Source organism: Aulonocara sp. 'chitande type north' Nkhata Bay, linkage group LG16, assembly GCF_057382095.1.
Source record: "Aulonocara sp. 'chitande type north' Nkhata Bay isolate Kocher_YH1m ecotype deep benthic linkage group LG16, A_spYH_male_GT1.1, whole genome shotgun sequence".
NCBI classification, from domain to species: domain Eukaryota; kingdom Metazoa; phylum Chordata; class Actinopteri; order Cichliformes; family Cichlidae; genus Aulonocara; species Aulonocara sp. 'chitande type north' Nkhata Bay.
The window spans coordinates 28,444,787-28,467,532 of record NC_141359.1 but is presented as its reverse complement, the minus strand read 5'-3'; the positions used below and the strand labels follow the sequence as shown (position 1 = coordinate 28,467,532).

The following is a 22,746-nucleotide window of genomic DNA, read 5'->3' as shown; positions in this document are numbered from 1 at the left end:
TCGGTCAATACTACGCTGGCTTCCAGTGCCAAAAACATTTTCAAAAGGATTCAGCAAACAAATCTGTTTATTTCTGTTGTGTCTTATACACTTAATCACAAACAATATTGTTGTTTTTGTTGTGCGTGTCTGAGTTGGGATGGCAAGACGGGGGGTTGGAGGGGTTCCACACTTCTAAACTATAGTGATCAAGACTGTCAGACAGGGTGTGATGGGATACAAAAGACAGCACAAGGACCCGTTGGCTTACATCTGTCCCGAATCATCCATTTCTCTGAAACAGCAAGATAAGATTTTAAGAGAAAGAGCAGGGTCAGGGGACTGATGTGGCTGTGGGTGTTGTATTCGCAAGAGACAGAGAAATGAAGGTCAGGAATTTCACTCTCCCCCTTTTTTAATATTTTATTTGCAGCTGCTACCAAAAGAATCTTCCAATAATTTGATGGGTTTTTTTTAAATAGTGCACAGTTAAAGTTTGTTGGGAATACAAATATACTTCCTTATTCTGACCTTTTTATTTATTTGTTTAGTTATTATTTTATTACAACAACTCCAACCTCCAATGTTTCTTTTATGTTATCATGGTATCTGTCATGTTTTGGTTTGATTATACATCGAAGTAAAGTTCATTTTTCAAAAATACAGTATTGTTACTGTCTTACTACTTATGATGCACAATATTCTCGCGCTCCTCAGAAGCATATTTGAATTGTTTAAACAGCCCCGTTCACTTTCTATATTAAGAATACATGTATGAACATAATGATTTGATCTGCCTTAAAATTGTTGTATGTAATAGAAAACTTACCGGCCCAAGACAGGTCAAAGAGTCACCGTCAGCTCTTTCACACTGGGCATCACACTCTACGCACACTGACCCACTGGCATATTCTCGAATATCCCTGACAGAAATGGAGAAAAGTGAGAGAAAGAGTCAGTCTGATGGATGACAAGAGAAAGACAAACATTAATTTGAAACAAGTTGGGGCCCAAAACATATTTTTTTGATAGCAGAAGCAACCACTTTAGTTAAATGTGTCTCTTTGCTGGGGTAGTTGGTGTAAAGAAAACAGCACTAATATTTATTTTTTAACCGAACTGATATGTCCTTGTAAAAAGTATGTCAACTCAGCTCTTTATTTGTAGGGACAGCATGTGTATATACACATATACAAACAAAACAATGCAATGACCTTTTCTTTATGTAAAGCACATTTGTGAATTAGTGTTGTTGCTTTTAATGACTGATCAATCAATTCAGAGTGGAGGGAACCCTGCCAAGAGCAATAATATACTATAATATACTATATTATAGTATATAATACACACACACACACACATAAACATACATACAACTGTGATACCCACAAGCATTATTACCTGTTAGCTATCCTTAATAGTGAAACCAGCACTCAGGGGGTCAGTGCTGTTAAAAGGTTCAGGACCTGGGAGGGGTGCTGCATTTTCAAAAATCAATCAAATAAAGTGTCTTGTTGTTCACTTTCTCCAATCCCTTTATAATTGCGCAACACCAGAGTGGCCTAGAAAAAGGCATTAAATTTGACCAAACTGCTACTAAGTTGGCACTTTGCCTTCGTCACTACAGGAGAAGAAAATTAAATTGGGGTACTTTTTTTGGCCAGTGAGGAAACACAGAATGTTCTTGGCTATAGAAATACATTTTGCTAACCCAGTGGGAACGAAATCATATTACTATTAATTATGCTTCATCGGCCTTCATAAAACCTTCCAAGAGGCAAGGAAGGTAAGCTTTTGTCGGAGCGCATGCTGTTTGGGATAATAAAGGCTGAAATGTAGCTGGAAGATATCATGGATACTTACGGTTTATAGGGCATTGCATAATGTTCTGGTATGATATGTTTTCCTGTATTTGCTGTATTCCTTTTACTTTCTGTTTGTTATAGGGAAAGAAAAAGCAATACACTTCAAGTGAATGAAAATAAATAGTGTTCCTGTTTAATTTGATTTTAGTTTATTTACATTTTGTAGAAACTCTAAGAAATTGCCCTTGATAAGGTACTTGAACCTCACAATGATCATGTCTGGTAAATGGTAAATTGACTGATTCTTATATATCGTTTTTCTACTCTTCTTCAGCACTCAGTGTTTATTTAACACGTCTCATTCACCCGTTCACACACAAATTCATACAAGCACTTTTTTCTATGTACAGGGAGTGCAGAATTATTAGGCAAATAAGTATTTTGTCCACATCATCCTCTTCATGCATGTTGTCTTACTCCAAGCTATATAGGCTCGAAAGCCTACTACCAATTAAGCATATTAGGTGATGTGCATCTCTGTAATGAGAAGGGGTGTGGTCTCATGACATCAACACCCTATATCAGGTGTGCATAATTATTAGGCAACTTCCTTTCCTTTGGCAAAATGGGTCAAAAGAAGGACTTGACAGGCTCAGAAAAGTCAAAAATAGTGAGATATCTTGCAGAGGGATGCAGCAGTCTCAAAATTGCAAAGCTTCTGAAGCGTGATCATCGAACAATCAAGCGTTTCATTCAAAATAGTCAACAGGGTCGCAAGAAGCGTGTGGAAAAACCAAGGCGCAAAATAACTGCCCATGAACTGAGAAAAGTCAAGCGTGCAGCTGCCAAGATGCCACTTGCCACCAGTTTGGCCATATTTCAGAGCTGCAACATCACTGGAGTGCCCAAAAGCACAAGGTGTGCAATACTCAGAGACATGGCCAAGGTAAGAAAGGCTGAAAGACGACCACCACTGAACAAGACACACAAGCTGAAACGTCAAGACTGGGCCAAGAAATATCTCAAGACTGGTTTTTCTAAGGTTTTATGGACTGATGAAATGAGAGTGAGTCTTGATGGGCCAGATGGATGGGCCCGTGGCTGGATTGGTAAAGGGCAGAGAGCTCCAGTCCGACTCAGATGCCAGCAAGGTGGAGGTGGAGTACTGGTTTGGGCTGGTATCATCAAAGATGAGCTTGTGGGGCCTTTTCGGGTTGAGGATGGAGTCAAGCTCAACTCCCAGTCCTACTGCCAGTTTCTGGAAGACACCTTCTTCAAGCAGTGGTACAGGAAGAAGTCTGCATCCTTCAAGAAAAACATGATTTTCATGCAGGACAATGCTCCATCACACGCGTCCAAGTACTCCACAGCGTGGCTGCCAAGAAAGGGTATAAAAGAAGAAAAACTAATGACATGGCCTCCTTGTTCACCTGATCTGAACCCCATTGAGAACCTGTGGTCCATCATCAAATGTGAGATTTACAAGGAGGGAAAACAGTACACCTCTCTGAACAGTGTCTGGGAGGCTGTGGTTGCTGCTGCACGCAATGTTGATGGTGAACAGATCAAAACACTGACAGAATCCATGGATGGCAGGCTTTTGAGTGTCCTTGCAAAGAAAGGTGGCTATATTGGTCGCTGATTTGTTTTTGTTTTGTTTTTGAATGTCAGAAATGTATATTTGTGAATGTGGAGATGTTATATTGGTTTCACTGGTGAAAATAAATAATTGAAATGGGTATATATTTGTTTTTTGTTAAGTTTCCTAATAATTATGCACAGTAATAGTCACCTGCACACACCCCCCTAAAACAGCTAAAACTAAAAACAAACTAAAAACTACTTCCAAAAACATTCAGCTTTGATATTAATGAGTTTTTTGGGTTCATTGAGAACATGGTTGTTGTTCAATAATAAAATTATTCCTCAAAAATACAACTTGCCTAATAATTCTGCACTCCCTGTATAAGTGATTGCTATCTAACAACTCTGATGAATGCATCAGGAGCAAAACAGTATCTGGCCCAAGGATGCTGGAGCTGAAGCGGTGATTGAACCGATCGGTAGATGACCCGCTCTGTCTCCTGAGCCACAAGAACCCAAGAAAATTGCAACAACATGCACTTAAACCACAAAAGGCCATTTGATTGGACTGATACATGCTGTTCAGATAAAAATAAAAGGGCCACCAGTGTTAACATAAAATACGGGAACTACGGAAAGCGCTGTGCTTGTGCGGATATGGCAAAGGGTTTGGACTGCATTCACAGAATTATTGGGTTTGGTGAATGTGCCGGTGTTGGTGACGCTGATGGTGTTGGTGACGCTGATGGTGTAGGTGACGCTGACGTGCAGGTGGACAGGTAGGCAGGGCGTGGCCCCGTGCGCAAGCAGTGACTGTGACACGCAGTGACACGCCTAGCCCCCCTGCCCGAGCAACACCTCCTTGTCCTCCTCTGTCCTCTCCAATGTGGCCACCAAACTTTTCTGATCAAGTTGGGACAGAACTTAAAAGCATCATCCCAGCTGTTCTGCAGGGTAAAAACATCTAAAATTTCATTAATAAAACTCCCTGGGGGAGCAGATCTTTCATTAGGAGGTAGATAGCATCAAGATATATTCTTTTAAAGTCAGGGGACCTCTATTGTTATGACACTCTGCAGGGGTGCCTTTTAAACTAAAAATTAGCACCACATTTTAAATTGTTCTTTTCACCCCCTGGCTCTTAATATCATCCCCAGTAAACAGAACAGTACTGCTTATCTCGAAAATGAAAGCGCCACGGGCTGTTCAGGTAAAGTTTTGATGAGCAGATGGCGTAGCAGGTCTTAAAACTAGAGGACTGTTTTAATGTCACAATGTATTTCATTAAATAAGACTAATGAAAAAAAGCATAAAAAATCAATAACTCAAATTAAAACTGCATTTATTCATAGTATTTATAAGATCATTCGGTAGTTGCTGATGCATTTGATTAATCGTATATTTAGAGGCATGCAGCATGCTCCAGCCATTGCTGACTTCAGTAGCATTAAAGCCGAGCTATATTCTCAGATGATTTTGCCAGCGCCTACGGACTGGCCTCCTGTTGAATAAGGTAATAAACTATCCCTGGAACATGCAATTATATCCTCTTGCTCAGAAATATAATCTGGACAAAAATCTATTGAAAAAAAAACTTTGTTCTTAAAGGAACTCAGTTTCTTTAAGAACTGATAAAATACAAAATAAACTGCTTGTCATGCTGTTTAATCTGCGAGTTTGGGGCCATCTTTAAAAGCTTTTCTTGGAAGATAATGAACCAAGAAAATAAAAGACACCTCAGAGGGCAGTGAACAAAACGAAACAAATTTTTCTCACCTAGTTGTTGTGAGCATGTTTTATTTTGTTCATAAATATGTTCAAGTTAAATAAATTCCCTGTTGGCAGTAACAGGGTAATATATTTCCTTTACTTTTTTAAGTAGCTACATTTTGCCACACAGATGCCCGTCACTTCAAAAGCTTCACGTTGGTGACATGACAATCATTATCTGTTGCTACAAAGGTATGAGTAAAGGACCGTACATGACACTCATGAGAGCATTCTGATGTTAGATCAACGTTTTGATGTGGCACTCATATGACCCATTTACCATACAGCGTGTCTGTTTTGGCACAATCTAAGAGAGTTATGGCTCTTAGGGGCTCGAACACACTTAAGAATAAAAAGGGCTATTGATGCTGTTCTTTTTGCCTAACTTATGAAAATTCCCAGAGAGTGACTGTGTTTCTGTGGTGTTCTAGCCCATTTTACTGTCAAGAAGCTGAAGAGTAATCATTAACTAAGCATTTGTGGGGACTTTTATAGACTACAACAGCAGAAAGATGTGTTTGGCACCTTAACAAAATTAAGTAAAATTTGGTGGTAAACGCATCCTGATCAAGCAAAGTCTAAGGGAGAAGCATACAAACCATGTTTTGTCACAAGTGTCACTGATTATAAAAGACTTTTTTATCAGTGTTGTCATGCTGATGCTGGCCTAGCTGTAACAATGTAACTTGTTTGGTCGTATTTTGTCTGCTTTACTGTTACTTGTTATAATAAAAAAGCTGAATATTTATTTTACTTACATAAGCTGACATAATATAGCAGACACTGCTTTCCTTATATATTTTTTTGTTTGTTTGTCTGTTTGTTGTTGTTGTTGTTGTCAAGCAGGTTTTCGAGGACAACATATAAACTTCTGTATATACGAACAATGCCACATCTGCTTTCTCTGAGTCAGTCCAGTAGCAACAATTAAACTCAGCCACAAACCATCCACCCACCTCCATCTTCTTATCAGCACTATATCTGAATATATATGTGCAAGCATATTCAGGACTCACCCCTCATAGAGATTGCAGGATTCTACACACGTTCGTCCACGACTGAAATATCGACAGGACAGGCATTGGTCTGGGCCGGGACCCCAACATCCAGCATCTGAACACAGTGGGTCACACACCATGTGCTCCTTGGCTGCTTAATACACATATAAACAAAGAAGGCAAAGGATTATACTCATGTAGCATGCAGCTGAGCTTTGATGACTCAGTGTCAGACGCAATGAATAAACCCTAAATTCCCCCAAATTAGCTGGGTATAAAATTAGCCAAATAATCCTATTATTTATGAAAAGACACAGAACTAGATTTACTAAGGCGCTTGCAATTTGCGAAGGCTTATTTTTGCATTAAATTTCTCCGCCTCCACAGAGCAGATGTTCATTTTCTTGGCCTATAAAAGCTAGCTTTTTTTCCTTCTTCTTCTTCTGGGGACTTCTTTCCTAAACAATGGCAAGAGTAATTGCAGCAAGACACAGGAAAAAGGTGTGCGTTTGAAACACGTGCTCTGGGATAAAGCGGTAAACAAGAAAGTGTCAAACAATACGCTGTACACTACAGAGTGACAGAATAATTATCCTCCAGGATGAACTAAAAGACGACCTAGTTCCTCCCACAAAAACGCTCTCATGTATCCCAGAAACTTTTTAAAAACATCACATTAATTAACTCAATTCATCAGAGGACGTGGTTGGCACTTCGTTTTTAGTGTATACTATATGTTCTCTATTAATATAAATGGCCTGCATGCTCAGTGTGTCTACAGTACTGACTGATATGGTGCAATTAGAAAAGTAGAAGGCTGGGTTGCTTCATTGTAAAATTGCTGTGCAAACAATGAAGAGTGAGATACAGGAAGCACATGCAGATGCCAGACTAGTCGAGTTAACAAAACCTTACAAATAATTAAAGAAAAAGTCATTTTAAGGATTTAAGCCTTTCAATTTGAAAGGGCAATCAAATATACAGCTACTGAATACTATGATTGTATATTATGAAGTTGTTTTACGTAGCAATAGTATCTGGTTTCAGTGCAAAAGTGCTTAGCGTGACATTTACAGCACAAACAAGTGTTGTTTGGATAGCCACGTAAAGCAATACTAAAAACCACCTGTGATACAAAGATACAAATGTTAAACTTGTAAGTCTGATATACTTTGCTGCACTCAGTCATGTAAAGAAATGCCCCTTTCTCTCATTTTATTCGTAGTGAACAATCTGTTCTGTGTTTCTGCCTCAATGTTTTTCATATAGCACCGACTGACTCAGGCCATTACATCTGCTCTATAATGGCCTGGATCTCTTATCTCTTTCTGTCTCTCTCTTGTCCCCCTCTAGCACTCAGTTGTACAGAGGTTGCTACATTTCAGAACATTACAGTGACAAAATGAGTGTTGAAGTAACGCGGTGACGGCGCTACAGATACACTGTGAACTTTTATCATCCCGCCTGCATCTGACGTGATTTCCCCCCTTGTAGGTTTTCTCTTTCTCTTCTCTTCTTTTCTCGATAGCCAGTGGTTACAGAACATGGTTGCAAAAGGGTCCCCTGCTGTTTTTGGGAACCTGGCTACATGCAAGCCAATGACTATGCCATAGTGTCATAGCCACAGCTTTATTCCAAATAAAAATAAAAATTCAGACAAAAAGATGCAGATACATAAAGAAAAGCGGATGAAAGTCTTTCGCAAGAGACAAAACCACTTCTTTCATGCTTCTAGCCTCATAGGTAAACTGACCAGGCAGAAATAAATGAGGAAGAGGAAGAATGATTGGTGCAAGATATAAACAAGGGGAAGTGGTGGTTGCATGGCTTTTTAACTATACAACAAGATCAAAAACATATCTTAACTTCAGATGTTTCTGACATGGCTGACTAACAAAAGCCCTGGCAGGAGCGTTTTTGAGACTGAAAGAAGACAAAAGTTCAGGCTATGATTACAATTATTATAAGGGCAGAGAAAAGAAAGAAAGAAAACATCAGAAGAAATAAATAAAGATTAAAAAACCTGTCCCTGAACAGTGCTGATTAGCACGACTGAGGGGAGAGATTTAGCTGGAACTAGACTGGAATTAGTGCCTCCAGTTTTGGGGACCTCTCTTTTCTGTATTAACATTTCAGGGGCAGTCTGTGAAAAGGCTAAAGAGAGTAGAGGGGGAGCCGGAGAAGGGATCCTTTTCACATGCAACATAGGTGAAAAAAATAGTTCTGTATTTTAAAAAAGGCCATTTACTGTTTAGTTAATAGTGTAATTAAATAATGAGCCAATATGAGAGACTCTGTGTTGACTATTTTCTCAAACAACATGTATGTGTTCCACTGAGGTAACCAAACGGATCTATAATTGTACTATTTTACATTTTGTTAATAGAGCATTATTACAGTGGCAACCAGTGACTTCTCTCAGTGAAGTAACTACATTTCTAACATCATCAGAGTACATTTGTTTCCATCAGTGGGAGTATTTCCTGCAGCTTTTTATCCAAATTTTGCTGTGAGAAAATCAGAGCTGTGGGGAAAATTACACTGATTCATATGTGTGCCCCTTTCACAGTATTTTGACTTGCATAAAAAGCGCTGGTGCTACTGACAGTCTCTTAAAGTATTATAAAATATGCAAATTCAGTGAGCACAATGAAAATCATATTTACACAAGAACCACAACATTTCTGCTTTGCTGTTTTCTTTCTTTACTGTACGCGCATGTAAAATAGTGCAGAAACAAACCAGGGATATTTCATTTAACTGTGTCACAATGAGGTGAGATAAACTTTTGATGCTAAATATGTATAAAATAATTAATACAGTCTGAAAAATATTAACTGAAAACTGTCCCATTTGCTTCTATACATATATTACATTTCCATACAATCCTGGGTTATTATTGATATCTTATTGATGAGGCTATGCCAAAATGTAATATGTAAAAAGTAAACAAATTCAAAGAAAAATTATGGTTAAAAAGCTATCACAACTGTGTTTTAATACCATATAGCATGAATGTATTACTTGTTTTACATGCTAGTACACACTAGATCTCTATTCCAACTACTATGAAAACTAGATGTCTTAGTTTCAGGTTTCAGCAACTACTTAAATCGCTACAACCGCATGCATATTCACAAGAATACTCTTTGCTGCACTGTAACAGTGTGATAGCTGCCCTTTTCTAGCCCCATGAGGCTCAGTCAACTTTAGACACACAAACACGCGCACTCTGATGCACACATGCAGAACCATGTCAAGTATGTGACTCTTGAAACTAACCCAAAGTCTTCAAAGACTCTAAAGTGTGTGTGCGCGTGTGTGTGTGTGTGTGTGTGTGTGTGTGTGTGTGTGTGTGTGTGTGTGTGTGTGTGTGTGTGTGTATCTGTCTGTGTGTGTGTGTTCAACAGTAAGGAAGTGCCAAGGGGAAAGGAGCACATGAACAGTGAAAAGGGGCCAACTCAATAATGCAAATACTGGCTCATTAATGAACATTATACATAAATGAATAATGTCTTAACACTTGTGGCAGTGATATAATAAAGCTCTTCCATTTTTAGAAATGCAATCTTTATCTCACCACATCAGTTATTTGCCTAATTTCATTTTTCTAAACCTTGCACTCTCGGAATGACCCTGATGTTAATTTGTTTAATTATTGAATTATTGTTTTTAGTGTCCTTCAGAAGCTAGTGAGATAATGGGTACCATTCATAAGACAGACAAGCCTCAAAACCTTACTATGAATGGCCACTACAATAGCTCCTTTAAAACAAATGCCTTTGTTATGAAGGCTGGGTGATAACTTAGAAAGCAGAATTTTGTCTGTTGGTTTCTTGTTAGTTCGACAATTCAAACTTCTTTTAAATCTATACTACAAGAAATGTTGAGTAGATTCGTTCCTTTCTTTAGTGTACAACCTGTTTTAAATATGAACATGTTTGAGAAAAAAAAAAGCGTACTCTTGATGGTGCCTGAGGCTAGACAGTGAGTGTTAAATTAACAGCTAAAATATGCAAATGTATCACGGTTGTACAACACAGAGGTCATTTAGCACATTATAATGACTCAAATATGTCCTGCTACCAAAGGATATCCAGAATCAGAGGTTAAAACATAATTTTCATACAATGTCTTTGTTTTCATAGCTGTTCAAAAGCTGCAGCACAAAGATCTGCTCTTGTGGTAGATTTCACTAACAAATGCATACATATATAATGTTTTAACAGAAGTCGTTAAACTATGACTGGACAGGTTTGCTACTTATTTTTTGTGGACATACAAACATAATTTACCTTTTTTAGTTTTTTAAAAGTTTATATTGGATATTTAGCAAATTTGCAACTAAATAATTGTATCATACAGTGCAGCACAATATAGCAACTGGTATATTTTCTGTAGCTTTTTTTTCACAAATACTAGGAGGTGACAAAAAGAGCAAACCAACTACCATGAAACTTGGTAGAAAGGTGTTGCTGTGGGCAAAGAACTAAAAACTTTAACTTAAAGTTTTCTTTAAAAGTGTCAATGCGCTTTGAGTTGTGTTGTAAGTGGAAGAGGGACCTATAGAACAGTGGTAAAATATATTGCAGTACATCAAATTCATTAGATCGGTAAAAAAAAGAAAGTAAATAGGGTTCAAGGTTCTTTATTTGTCACATGCACAGTTATACAAGTATAACACACAGTGAAATGTGGCCTAAACCAGAGCAAAAAATAAGTAAAAAATAAGAAAAGTGGATAGTCGGAGCGGAGCGGTAAGGAAGGCGCCTGGACGTGGCCGCGCCATCTTTCGAGTATATGCCAAGAATGGCGTTGTTGAAAATCTGCAGAAGTTTTATTTCTGTTTTATTTCTGTTCAGATGACTATTTTCTTCTTTTGCTGTTATAGCTCTTTATAAGTACATATACAATCTAAATAGCCTCTGATAACATTCAAAGCAAGGTGAAGGTTGTTGATCATTTTTGATCATTTATTTTTGTTTTGGTAGAGCAACTCATGAGATATGGTCATTTTTTTTAGTGCAAAGTTGACCAAATATTTATTATTTAGATGTTTAGAATGATTGTGGCATCAACTTACAGCATTCCTGTGGACTTCGGTTGTTGCGAATAAGAACCTTTTGGTTTGTAGTACGGAACAGTCTTGTCCAATTGACGGTGTTATAGTAGCAAAGCTGGCTGTTCTCTGCAATGTGGACATTCCCAGCACTGATCTCTCTCAGAGACTGAAGCTGAAGTGATGTGATCCCCGGCTGCTTCAACACCAGCAGAGAGATCCCACTGAGAGGTAAGAATAGGTAGAGGTGAGAGGAAGACGGAGCCGACAGCAAAGGAAAGAAGGTCAGAGGAGCAGGAGGAGAAGAAATGATGTGGCGCAGGGACAAAAGAGGAAAAGAAAGGGAAGAGAGAAGATGGAATCATTTCACAGGTTTGGTAGAAATGCTGTTTAAACATCATAGCGGTCTACCAGTCATCTCAACTGTGATCTCATTAGTCAACATTAATTCTATCACTGAATCATAATTTCAAGAAGAATACACTGTGTTTTTATGAGATCACATTGTCCTATGTTGCAACAATGCAACTTACAACATGTGTTTTAATCATTCTGTCTGCTAGGCTCTCTCTCTTTTTTCTTCCTACCCCCAGCTATCCTGATATGTCCCACTTGCATGGTTTAAAAATGACAGGATGCCAGTGGGTGTCAGAACCATCAGATAGACAGAGAGTATGCAGGATCAAGCACGGGACAGGGGTGGGTGGCAGGCTATAATTTGTACTGCAGCCTGCTGTTTCCATCTGCAGGCAGGTGCAGTGCACATGCACACACTCTCACACGCACGCCTAGGGACACACACACACAAAAACACACTGAATCTCACAGTCTACACTTTATCAGCAGACACTCGCTTTGATTACATCCAAATCCCGCTACATTTTTATTGCATGTTTTCCAAATTAAGAAAAAAAAAATCTAAATGATGAATAATTAAGTGCTATAATTTAGGTTAAATAATTAAGCTGTCTTTAGAAAGTCATGTTTTAAGTACAGCATTCTTCAGCAGTAACAAAAAAAAATTACACTTCACACATTAACATGCATAGCACTTATCCAGATAAGGCTATCCAACAAAACCGGATCCACTTTCAGTTTGCATTAAAATGGTTTAAATATATAACCAGAGGTAGAGACGTTTGATTGCGACTGTAACCTCGTCTTTCCGATCTTCTTTAAACCACAGCAGTTTGCAACAATGCATGCGAATTTACATCTGTGAGATAAGCTGTGTAGTGTAAATATTATCTATGCGTTCATATACATACAATATGTGTACAGCCCCTCCATACCAATAGCAAAAAGAAATAGAAATTAGTCTACTGATAATAATAAACTTTATTTGTATAGAACAGGAAATAATCAAACTTAACTCAAAGTGCTTAACATAAAAAAATAGAAATTAATTATAAGAAGTAATAATAATAAAAACACAGCACAATGAAATACTCTAAATTTACTGTTATCGGCTCCGTCTTTCATTCCTTCATTTCAGTTTTCCAGTGAGCTGTGGCTTCAGAGATTGTTCGCTACAATTAGCTAAAAATAAATCTAAAACCACAAATTTTCCTGCTTGCCATTGATTTAGAAGAACTGAGCTCTGATTGAGACATTTGTGAAACAACTTGGCATAAACTATTCCCAACAATCAAAAAACAAAATACAAAAGAAAGAAAGAAAAAGAATTTGTGAAGGTATTATGCACTCAGGTACCTGTACAATGCTCTTCCCCCAATAGTAGCCAGGTTGGAGAAAACACCCAAGTCTGTCATGTTGTCAGGCCATGACTGAATGTTTAGAAAACCTAAATGAAGACAGGGATGAACATAGGTTATAAATCCACATGAGTACTGACAGACCAGAATCACCTGTCTATCACACTGTCCATTTCTACAGTGACAAGAAGAAAATGAGCAGAGAGAACCGGCCTCTCTCTAGAATTAGCAACATTCCAGAAACACAACAATGCAACTGCACCACCTGAGCCTCATCTGAAATCAGCGAAGCACTTCTAAGCCAGATAAATGTCTGGCACAGCAATGCCACAGAGGAGTTTGGTGCCAGCTATAACAAGTCTGACTTATCAATATTTTTGCATTTCCTTTATTTCCCTGTCAACTGTTAAATAATTTAGGAGATAAAATCAAAAGCTGAGAAAATGGCCATGGCTCATTTAGGATTTTTAATAATAGATTCAGAAATATGAAATATTTATTAGAAAAAACAGTAGGGGACTACAATCCCCAAGCCAACACCAGAGGACAAACAACAGAGGCTACGAGACCAAAGAAAAATCCACAGTGGGTAGAAGAGCAGAGGTAAGAGGGGAGGAGAAGGAGGTGGAAGGAAAGTCTAGACAAATATAATGGCATGTTTTAAAAGCTAAACATGCAATACTCCAGTCAATAAACAGTATCAGACTCTATTATGCTAGACAGTGTGAGTTCTTCCCACAGGATGCATAATTTTGTTGGTCCGGGAAGGGAGGAATGGCAGAGAAAGGTAAGTAGAGCTTGTGGCAACACAATGCCACGCTTGGCTTGATGACAAAAGACAAAGTGCATCCAGTCTGAGTAGTGACGGGGTCTCAATACATGCTTATTACTAATGCTTGGGAAATGTCCAAAACAGGTGAGGAATCATGCATGATTTTTTATTGCAGTTCCATCCAAAATGATGCTACTTCCCAAAATGGAAAAAACATTTTAACATTTTTTGTCATTTACACATTTTTTTTTTAAAAGTGAACCTTTAATGAGAGCATAATGGCAGTCATTAGGATAAAAGAAGAATTTTTTCCATTATATAAACCATTATGAGGTATTCGTACAGAATGTCAAATATATTGCTGGGGAATTGCGGTTTGTAAAAGGTAATTGCACTTTTGGTATTTGTCCATCTTGATTCTCATGATGTGCAGTTTATGATGCTGTGAGTGCCTCTTAGCCCAGAGGCAGCAGTTCTATAGAATCGTTAGCGCTGTACTTGTCAACACTAATTGTCTTAATGACAAAACCTGCAGTGCTGAGGCACCTCGCTGTTCTGGCACGGTGCTATTTCAGACGGCTTTGGGTGTTCTCTACTTACAATAGCAGTCTACTGCCTGTTGAAATCTTTCCTGTCTGTTCCAATGTAGGGATGTGATAGCAGCGAACGTTTGCTATCTGTATTTGCTATCATCAGAAAGTGGGTGAAGATTGTTGATAAGAAAGGTTAAAATATATAAATAAACAGTCTTTGTCCAAGCAGAGAGACACTCTAGAAAGAGTAGGTTTCCGCAATTGTGTTATTGTACTGCCAAGTAATAGTAACTTTCACGGTGTAGTAAAAGAGACAATAATGCTAATAAACATGGCGAGCACTGAGCTGCTAAGCTACAAAAAAAGTAGTACAATTCTAAAGGTGACTGGAAAGGTAGCTAGAATGACTGTTCAGTGCCCTGCTACATACGAATACAGCAACGAAGACATGTGATGCAGTCTGTATATGTATATAAATTGTTACATAGAAATTGTTACATAATTTCATTGTGCAAGCAACTGTACAATGACAATAAAAGGTCTAAGTCTATATAGTTTGTGTATCATATGTAAAAATACACCAGTATTGTATTGTATTGTACATGCTTCCTAAAGTCTGTGCAGAGTAAATGGTCACAATGCATTTTTGGAACAATCTAACTATATACACATTAAATATCCTGCAGGTCTCTACACACTTCACATTTACACTTCAGGCAAACTTCATAATAGATCTTCCAGTGAAGAGCAATAAGAATAGATTACAGCAAGTTATCAATTCAGAGGTTCAACTTCCTTGAGGTAACTGTTGTTGCTGATTGGCATTAATAATAACTGAAATTAACTGAACTGATTTAAGTCTTTGTAGCTAATTTGTTTCTAAGTTGTGCTAGATGCCTTAATGTGCATTTGCATCACTATCAACAATCACATAGGAGCGGTCCATGAGGCCCTTCATAGGGGAAAAGTGTAAATGGCCTGCATTTGTATAGCGCTTTACTCAGTCCCTAAGGACCCCAAAGCACTTTACACTACATTCAGTCATTCACCCATTCACACACTGGTGATGGCAAACTACATTGTAGCCACAGCTGCACTGGGGCGCACTGACAGAGGCGAGGCTGCCGGACACTGGCGCCACCAGGCCCTCTGACCACCAGTAGGCAAACATGGGGTTAGTATCTTGCCCAAGGATATTTGGCATGCAGCCAGGAGGTAGCCTGGGATCGAACCACCGGCCTTCTGATTAGTGGCTGACCTGCTCTGCCACCTGAGCTACAGCCATCCCTTAAGTGTAGGCCTGATCCTTTCAGACAGATTGTGGAACCTCACTAGATAGAAAGATCAATGCCAAAAAGCAAGTCAACAAAAATTTTGTGTGCAACATTATGCTAGCGCTTGTATTTTTTTGTGTTTTCATGTGAATTTTCATGCACATGGAAAGATCACTTATCAGGAGTGTATGCTCTGCTGGGAGCCACATCAGCAGCACACCAATGTGCATAGTGAATTAAAATGTGGAACCACTTGGACAAGAAGGCCATGAGCTCATAAGCAAAGGTTAAGAGCGCTTAAGTTGTAGTGATTACATTCTGAGTCACAACACCGAGAAACCCACTTATGCTGAATCGTGCTAGCTACACCCACACTTTGGGTAAATCCTGACCTGGTAAGAAGCCACCGAAAAGACAAAAGCATAATGGATCAGAATTTGATTTGAGACAGAAAGATGCGTGTGCTGGTGTGGATGATGAAAGCTGTCCTACTACAGAGCTCATTTGAAAGCCAGAGCAACGCTAGCAGTGACCTTGGGGTCATGGATGCAGGTTGCCTGCTTTTGTAAAAAGTCACGTTCTTCTGCCAGCTCAGAGAAATGACAAGCTGAGATGACACACGTGTCTGACCACATGGCTGCTGGTTTATGCTTCATCACCTGCTTTCAAACTGTCATCACTAACCATCAGAGAGGAAAAGCAAGAAAACAAAATGACTTCGAAGTCAAGTTTTGGAATATATCTAAGTCAGTTTAAAGAGTAAACAACTGGACTTATACAGAGATTTATATACCTTAGCAGATACAAAGAGTTCAGATGCAAAGGTTTCAATCAACTGAGTTCAGTGTCTTGCCTGAAGACACGAGGAGCGGGTATCAAAATGGCCCCAATGGTGTTAATGGACAATTCACTCTATCAAATGAAAAACAGCTGCGCTAGTTTAACTTGCTTTCCTAACTCACTATAATCCTTCCTTTTTTCCCTTTGAGCAGGCTTAAATATTAGTTGTAACTGACATCAGTTGTCAGTTTCCATTAAGGAAAGCGCAATAATAAAAATGCTATTTTGTCTGCAGCATTTCATTTCTAAATCTTTCCTTTTAAGTTAGCTTTTGAACTGCAACAATACAACTCTTTTTCTATCAGAGTGGTTTATCACATTTAGATTATGTAGACAGATGGTGGTCGCAGCTCAAAAACATGATTTGGATTGTGAACAAGTAGGAAAACTGCTATTACTACTACATGTATGTTGGCAGTTGATTGTGTATGTTTATTACCCCCCATATTAGCTTTTAAGAGTAACTGCCATTAGGTATAACAATATTTATTATTATAACTGCTACAGGTTATGTAGAAAGTAAAGTATCTAAGACACATCTTAGATACTTCACAATTTTCTTTTCTTTTAAAAAAAATATAACTGATGTAATCCTAAATAAATAAGTGGTGTTCAGATGAAAGGGACACACTGTTTAATAAGACATCTGCTTTTGCCATTCATGGCTAAATAGCAAGGCAAGGCAAGGCAAGGCAAGTTTATTTGTATAGCACAATTCAACAACAAGGTGATTCAAAGTGCTTTACAGAGACATTAGAAACAAGAACAAATAAAAAGCATGATTTAAAATTGATTAAAACAAGCAAATAAACTAACTAACTAATTAACAAACAAACAAACAAACAAACAACAGTATATAAAATCAAAACAGATAAAATCAGAACAGTAGATAAAATCAGTAGTTAAATGTAAGTTTTGAAATTTAAGCTTAAAGTGTGGATTTGGTGCTTTATTCAAATGCAGCTGAGAACAGGTGAGTCTTCAACCTGGATTTAAATAAACTGAGTGTTTCAGCTGATCTGAGGCTTTCTGGGAGTTTGTTCCAGATATAAGGAGCATAAAAGCTGAATGCAGCTTCTCCGTGTCTGGTTCTGACTCTGGGAACTGATAAAAGACCGGATCCAGATGACCTGAGGGATCTGGATGGTTCATACTGGGTCAGGAGGTCATTGATGTATTTTGGTCCTAAACCATTCAGAGCTTTATAGGCCAGCATCAGAACTTTAAAGTCTATCCTCTGACGGAGAGGCAGCCAGTGTAAGGACCTCAGAGCTGGACTGATGTGGTCCACTTTTTTGGTCTTAGTGAGGACTCGAGCAGCAGAGTTCTGAATGAGCTGTAGTTGTCTGACTGATTTTTTAGGTAGACCTGTAAAGATGCTGTTACAGTAATCAAGCCTACTAAAGATGAATGCATGGACTAGTTTTTCCAGGACCTGTTGAGACTAGAGATGGCACGATACCACTTTTTTATGTCCGATACCGATACCGATATCATAAATTTGGATATCTGCCGATACCGATATGAATCCGATATAGTGTTTTTTAATCAATAAAACTGTTTTTTAAAAAATATCTTGCTGCATTTTGTATAAGTTCATACTCAAGTTTAAAACAACAACTACACTAAAGCTATTCTGTTATACCTGTATGCAAAAAAAAAAATATTTATAGTTCAGCAATACTGATCAATCTAATAAACTTAAACCTACACCATCCTCCCTATTCTGGTATTTTAAAGAGTACTTAGCGTAAATATTAAGCAACCTAACTAATAGGGTTCCAACTCCCAGCAACAACAAAAATAAATAAATAAAAAATAGGGAACCACCCCTCACGCTCCACCTCATGATGCTTAATCAACGTAATCAACCTTAATTTGATGCAGTGTGAAAAAAAATGCACAGAAATCAATTATTTTTCAAGAAATATTAAATAGATTCAACATCTTTCTTCAACAAAATTGCAGACTGTACAGATGGTACCTTCCCAAAGGAAAAAGTACTATAGCTTACTAGGGTATATATATTAGACTTAATAGTCACTATATACAGTAATTGACTTCTATTCATTTTACATCAAATTAAAACTTTCGGTGTAAGATTCGGATAATTATTTATTAAAAGCTAGACATTTTAAATGAGAATAAGAAAGAAAAGTATGTCTTTGTGCCCCCTTTTCCCTGTTAATGCCCTATCGGCCCCCCTGGCTAAACTTTGCTAGATCCGCCCCTGCACAGTTACCAGCGTCAGCTACGTAGAAAAAGATCCTGGAGTAGAAAGTAATAATAAATAAATTCTAACAACAGCTGATCAAGCTTAAACGTGCTGCTGTTGTTTAGCCGCTGGTTTCCTCTTTCTGGTGCAAAGTGGGCCAAAAACAAACCAGAGAGATGGACTCGCGACAGAAAAGCCGATCAGCTGATCATTAAGCAGTTTCATGATTGAAGTAGCAGCAAGAAGAGGCAGTCGCTCCATATATCGCTTGTTAAGCTTAACGCAGGAATGCTTTACAAACATTCAGAGATGGACTTACACACTTGCTTTACTTCTCTCGGGGATAACTTTGTCGGAGATGAAATGCCGGGTTGCTAGCGAAGCTCCAAATGCTATCCAGACCATGACAGGTCCCGCATGCCACAGCCGCTCTATCACGTGATGCCTACTGCTCTGACGTGCTAACGTTCTGAGGTGAGTTACGGCGTGTTGCAAGTTTTGTGAGGTGCTTTCGTGATATTTAATGGATCGGATTACATTTTTTATTTTTCTCCGATATCCGATCCAGTAATTTAGGTCAGTATCGGACCGATACCGATACGTAATATCGGATCGGTCCATCTCTAGTTGAGACATCAGATCTTTTATCCTTGATATATTCTTGAGGTGATAGTAAGCTGACTTTGTTATTGTCTTAATGTGTTTTTCTAAGTTTAGGTCTGCATCCATCACTACACCCAAATTTCTCGCCTGGTTTGTGGTTTTTAGATGTATAGATTGAAGTTCTCTGGTGACCTGTAATTGTTTTTCTTTGGCGCCAAAGACTATTACCTCAGTTTTGTTTTTGTTTAGCTGGAGAAAATTGTGGCACAACCAGTCATTGATTTCCTCAATGCATTTACCAAGAGCCTGTACAGGGCCTCGGTCTCCTGGTGACATTGTGATATATATTTGTGTGTCATCTGCATAGCTGTGATAGTTTATTTTGTTGTTGTTTATAATCTGTGCCAGTGGGAGCATGTAGATGTTAAACAGAAGGGGTCCCAAGATGGAACCTTGGGGAACTCCACATGTGATACTTGTCTGCTCAGATGTGAAGTTACCTATTGATACAAAGTATTTCCTGTTTTCTACGTATGTTTTGAACCAGTTTAGTACAGTTCCTGAAAGACCTGTCCAGTTCTCCAGTCGTTTGAGTAATATGTTGTGGTCAACTGTATCAAATGCTGCACTGAGATCCAGTAAAACTAAGACTGACATTTTTCCACTGTCTGTATTCAGACATATGTCATTGAACACTTTGGTCAGAGCGGTTTCAGTGCTGTGGTTCTGTCTAAAACCTGACTGGAAGGCATCGTAGCAATTATTCTGTTTTAAGAAGTAACTGAGCTGTTGAGAAACTGCTTTTTCAATGATCTTACTTAAAAACGGGAGATTTGAGATCGGCCTGTAGTTGTTCATTTGTGTCTTGTCAAGATTGTCCTTTTTCAGTATAGGTTTGATTACAGCAGTTTTTAGTGATTCTGGAAACACACCTGATAATAAAGAAAAGTTGACGATCTGTAACAGGTCTGACTCTAAAGTCTTTGAGACCTTTTTGAAAAAACAGCACTGATATTTTACGAGAATAGTTTCCTATTGCTTTTGAAAATATGACATCAGAGATATGATGTGTTCTTCTGATGGCATTGTCAAATTTTGGGGCTGGAAAGATGACAGTGTACACGCAGTTAAAAAGTGGAGGTGGCATGGAGAGCTGGGGGATTAACGATGTGCACCGCATGTTCTGGCTCTTTTCTTCATGGTGCGTGAAGGGAGAGCTGGGGCTGCGGGACTCAAGGCTAGGGACTCCCTGAGGGAGAAGCAGTAGAGAGAAAGAGGAGACTGAAAGACTCATATGATATTCATCTTATTCTGCAAGGCCTGTCCTTGGTTTGGACATTCTCAAGAGGAGGGGAGGACTTGAAGAAAAACACATATGCTGATACATGGAAGTATTTATAAGCATTGATGTGAAACTTTCCTGTTCAAGAAAAGAGATGACAGTAAGAGTAAACATTTGTTCTTTCTTTAAATACATACGCGTATAAGACCAATGCAGTGCAACTTATACACTTACCTGTAATTTCCCGAACGGTGCGGAACACGTTGAGTTTTTCCGGGTCCAACGCTTCAATGTTATGATAGATATCCCTGTGAATAAAAAGAGATCAGAATGACAAAAACAAATCAAGTAAAAGAAAAAAAGAATGTGTTTTAGTATTTCCATCTGTATGTGTAAGGGATATACCTACTTAGAATAGAATAAAATAGTCCTTTATTGTCATTGTACATGTACAACAAAAATGCGATACTTACAGGAAATTTTCTTACTTACAGGTAAGAAAAGTTTGCTACATTTACCAGCTGAAGAGGTAAATCATGTATGTGTACTGAGAATACCTGATTGGGATATTTTAAGTGAACTATATTAAATACATATGAATGAATGCAAACAAATAGTACTGTATATCCATGCAGACATAACTAACCACTAACATTATTCAGATTAATCCACCCAATTAACAGTTTGATTCAATCTGTATCACACTGTTAATAGCTCGATGGTATTTAAAATACCATATTTTCACAAGTATTATAATCAGTTTTATTTCAAATTGCAATTTTGAGTCAAAAACAAAGTTTCTGATTATTGAGAGAACAACTCAATAAAGGAGACTGAGAATGGAGAATAAAAGGAAGGAAGCAGTCAGCAGGTACAGCGGTGAAGAAGCTGACACAGCCCCGGAGAGATCTTTGGACAGAGAGGTCACACTTAGCCACTCTAAACTAACATCTGTTAAGCACACATGCTCTAAATGTGTCCATCATGGATGTTCACTTGTGTGCTAGCTGAAGAGTATCATCTATCTTAATTAATAATTGAATCAATCCCCCAATCTGTATGCCAGGTGACCCAAATTAAACACACCATCTATGCTATGAGACCAACAGGTGCACACTTAGTCTAGTTGAAGGCTAAAATGGTCACAGTGGACTAGCAGCTGCGATTTTTACTTTTAGTTACTTCCAACTTCAGTGGAGTGTGCACTACCTGTGGGCTCTTTTTCAACAATCCACTGTGAATGCTCAGTGCTCGCTCAGCTGAATACAGAAAGGCTGAATGGAATGGGAAAAGCCATTTTATATTTAGGCAGATTTTTTTTCTCCCACACTGTCTTCAGTCATTCCGATAAGCTGAATCTTCTCAGCTCTCACCCTTTGATTCCAGTAATGAGGAACACCAGGTTGCCATTGATTTTGGTGCAGTTGACAAACTTGTCAATGTTGTTGGAGTCCACTGTCTGAGCAGTCTGTAGGCTTGCTGTGCCTATCCCATCACATGCTGAAAGAAACACAGTGAAACCGTGAAGAGAAAAAATTGCATCAATTAATTCAATGGTGCAAACATGCAAAATACGAGGTAGATTAGGGGTTTGATGCAATCAGGACAACATGTACTTTTCCTGCATTTGCCAAAATAAACCCAATAGTGAAACTGACAACAGTGCATACATACAACTATATAGTGTTAATAATAAAATAGCTAAATCGATGGAGACAAACATTCAGTAATTATCTGCTGCAACTATATGTTTGAATTTTACCTTTTGGACAGATGTCAGTACAAGGGATGCACATCTTAATGCGATTCTCCTCCACCTCCATCTTGTTACTGGGGCATGCTCTCACACAGGAGCTGTGGTCTACCACAAAGTTATCTGGAAAACAATTCATTGTAAATGTCAAATACAGATGGCTGCTGTTTGTCACACTGGAACATACAGAACAATAAGTGGCAGTGGAGTGTAGGCAATCACATAAAAAAAGTGCTGAAAGTGACTTTGAAAGTGACTTTGCCTCACCATTATTTTTATTTTGCATAGGATTTATGTGAAAAACTACCAAAATAAAAAAACTGCATACTTTCATAACAGTAAACAGTTAAATGTTTATATTATTCTCTATCCTGTGTCTGTTTAAAAGTAACAATGCCTCGAAGCGCAGAGCTCCTCTTCCCTCCCTGCTGGTTGGCCTTTTCAGTGATGTTTTGAACAGCATGGGGTGTCTACAATTAGTTGTGGGTGTGGTGAGTGACTAGCTTGTGGTTAGCAGTGGCCAAAGAATAATTTATGAATAAAATGACTAAACATTATACACAG

At 38.3% G+C, this 22,746-nt stretch overlaps 1 protein-coding gene across 3 annotated transcripts in view; it reads right to left on the bottom strand.

The window, feature by feature from the left end:
- erbb4b (erb-b2 receptor tyrosine kinase 4b) overlaps nt 1–22,746 on the bottom strand; it is a 343,575-nt gene that overhangs the window by 72,905 nt on the left and 247,924 nt on the right. For 2 of the 3 annotated variants that reach the window (XM_086266927.1, XM_086266929.1), the window contains exons 8-14: nt 22,192–22,305; nt 21,803–21,929; nt 20,664–20,737; nt 12,909–12,999; nt 11,220–11,419; nt 6,155–6,290; nt 809–902 (exon numbers count right to left, since the gene is read on the bottom strand). In XM_086266927.1, coding sequence (XP_086123053.1) covers nt 809–902; nt 6,155–6,290; nt 11,220–11,419; nt 12,909–12,999; nt 20,664–20,737; nt 21,803–21,929; nt 22,192–22,305 — 836 coding nt within the window. The remainder of the gene's footprint in view (nt 1–808; nt 903–6,154; nt 6,291–11,219; nt 11,420–12,908; nt 13,000–20,663; nt 20,738–21,802; nt 21,930–22,191; nt 22,306–22,746) is intronic. The other variant, XM_086266928.1, reaches the window with a different exon arrangement.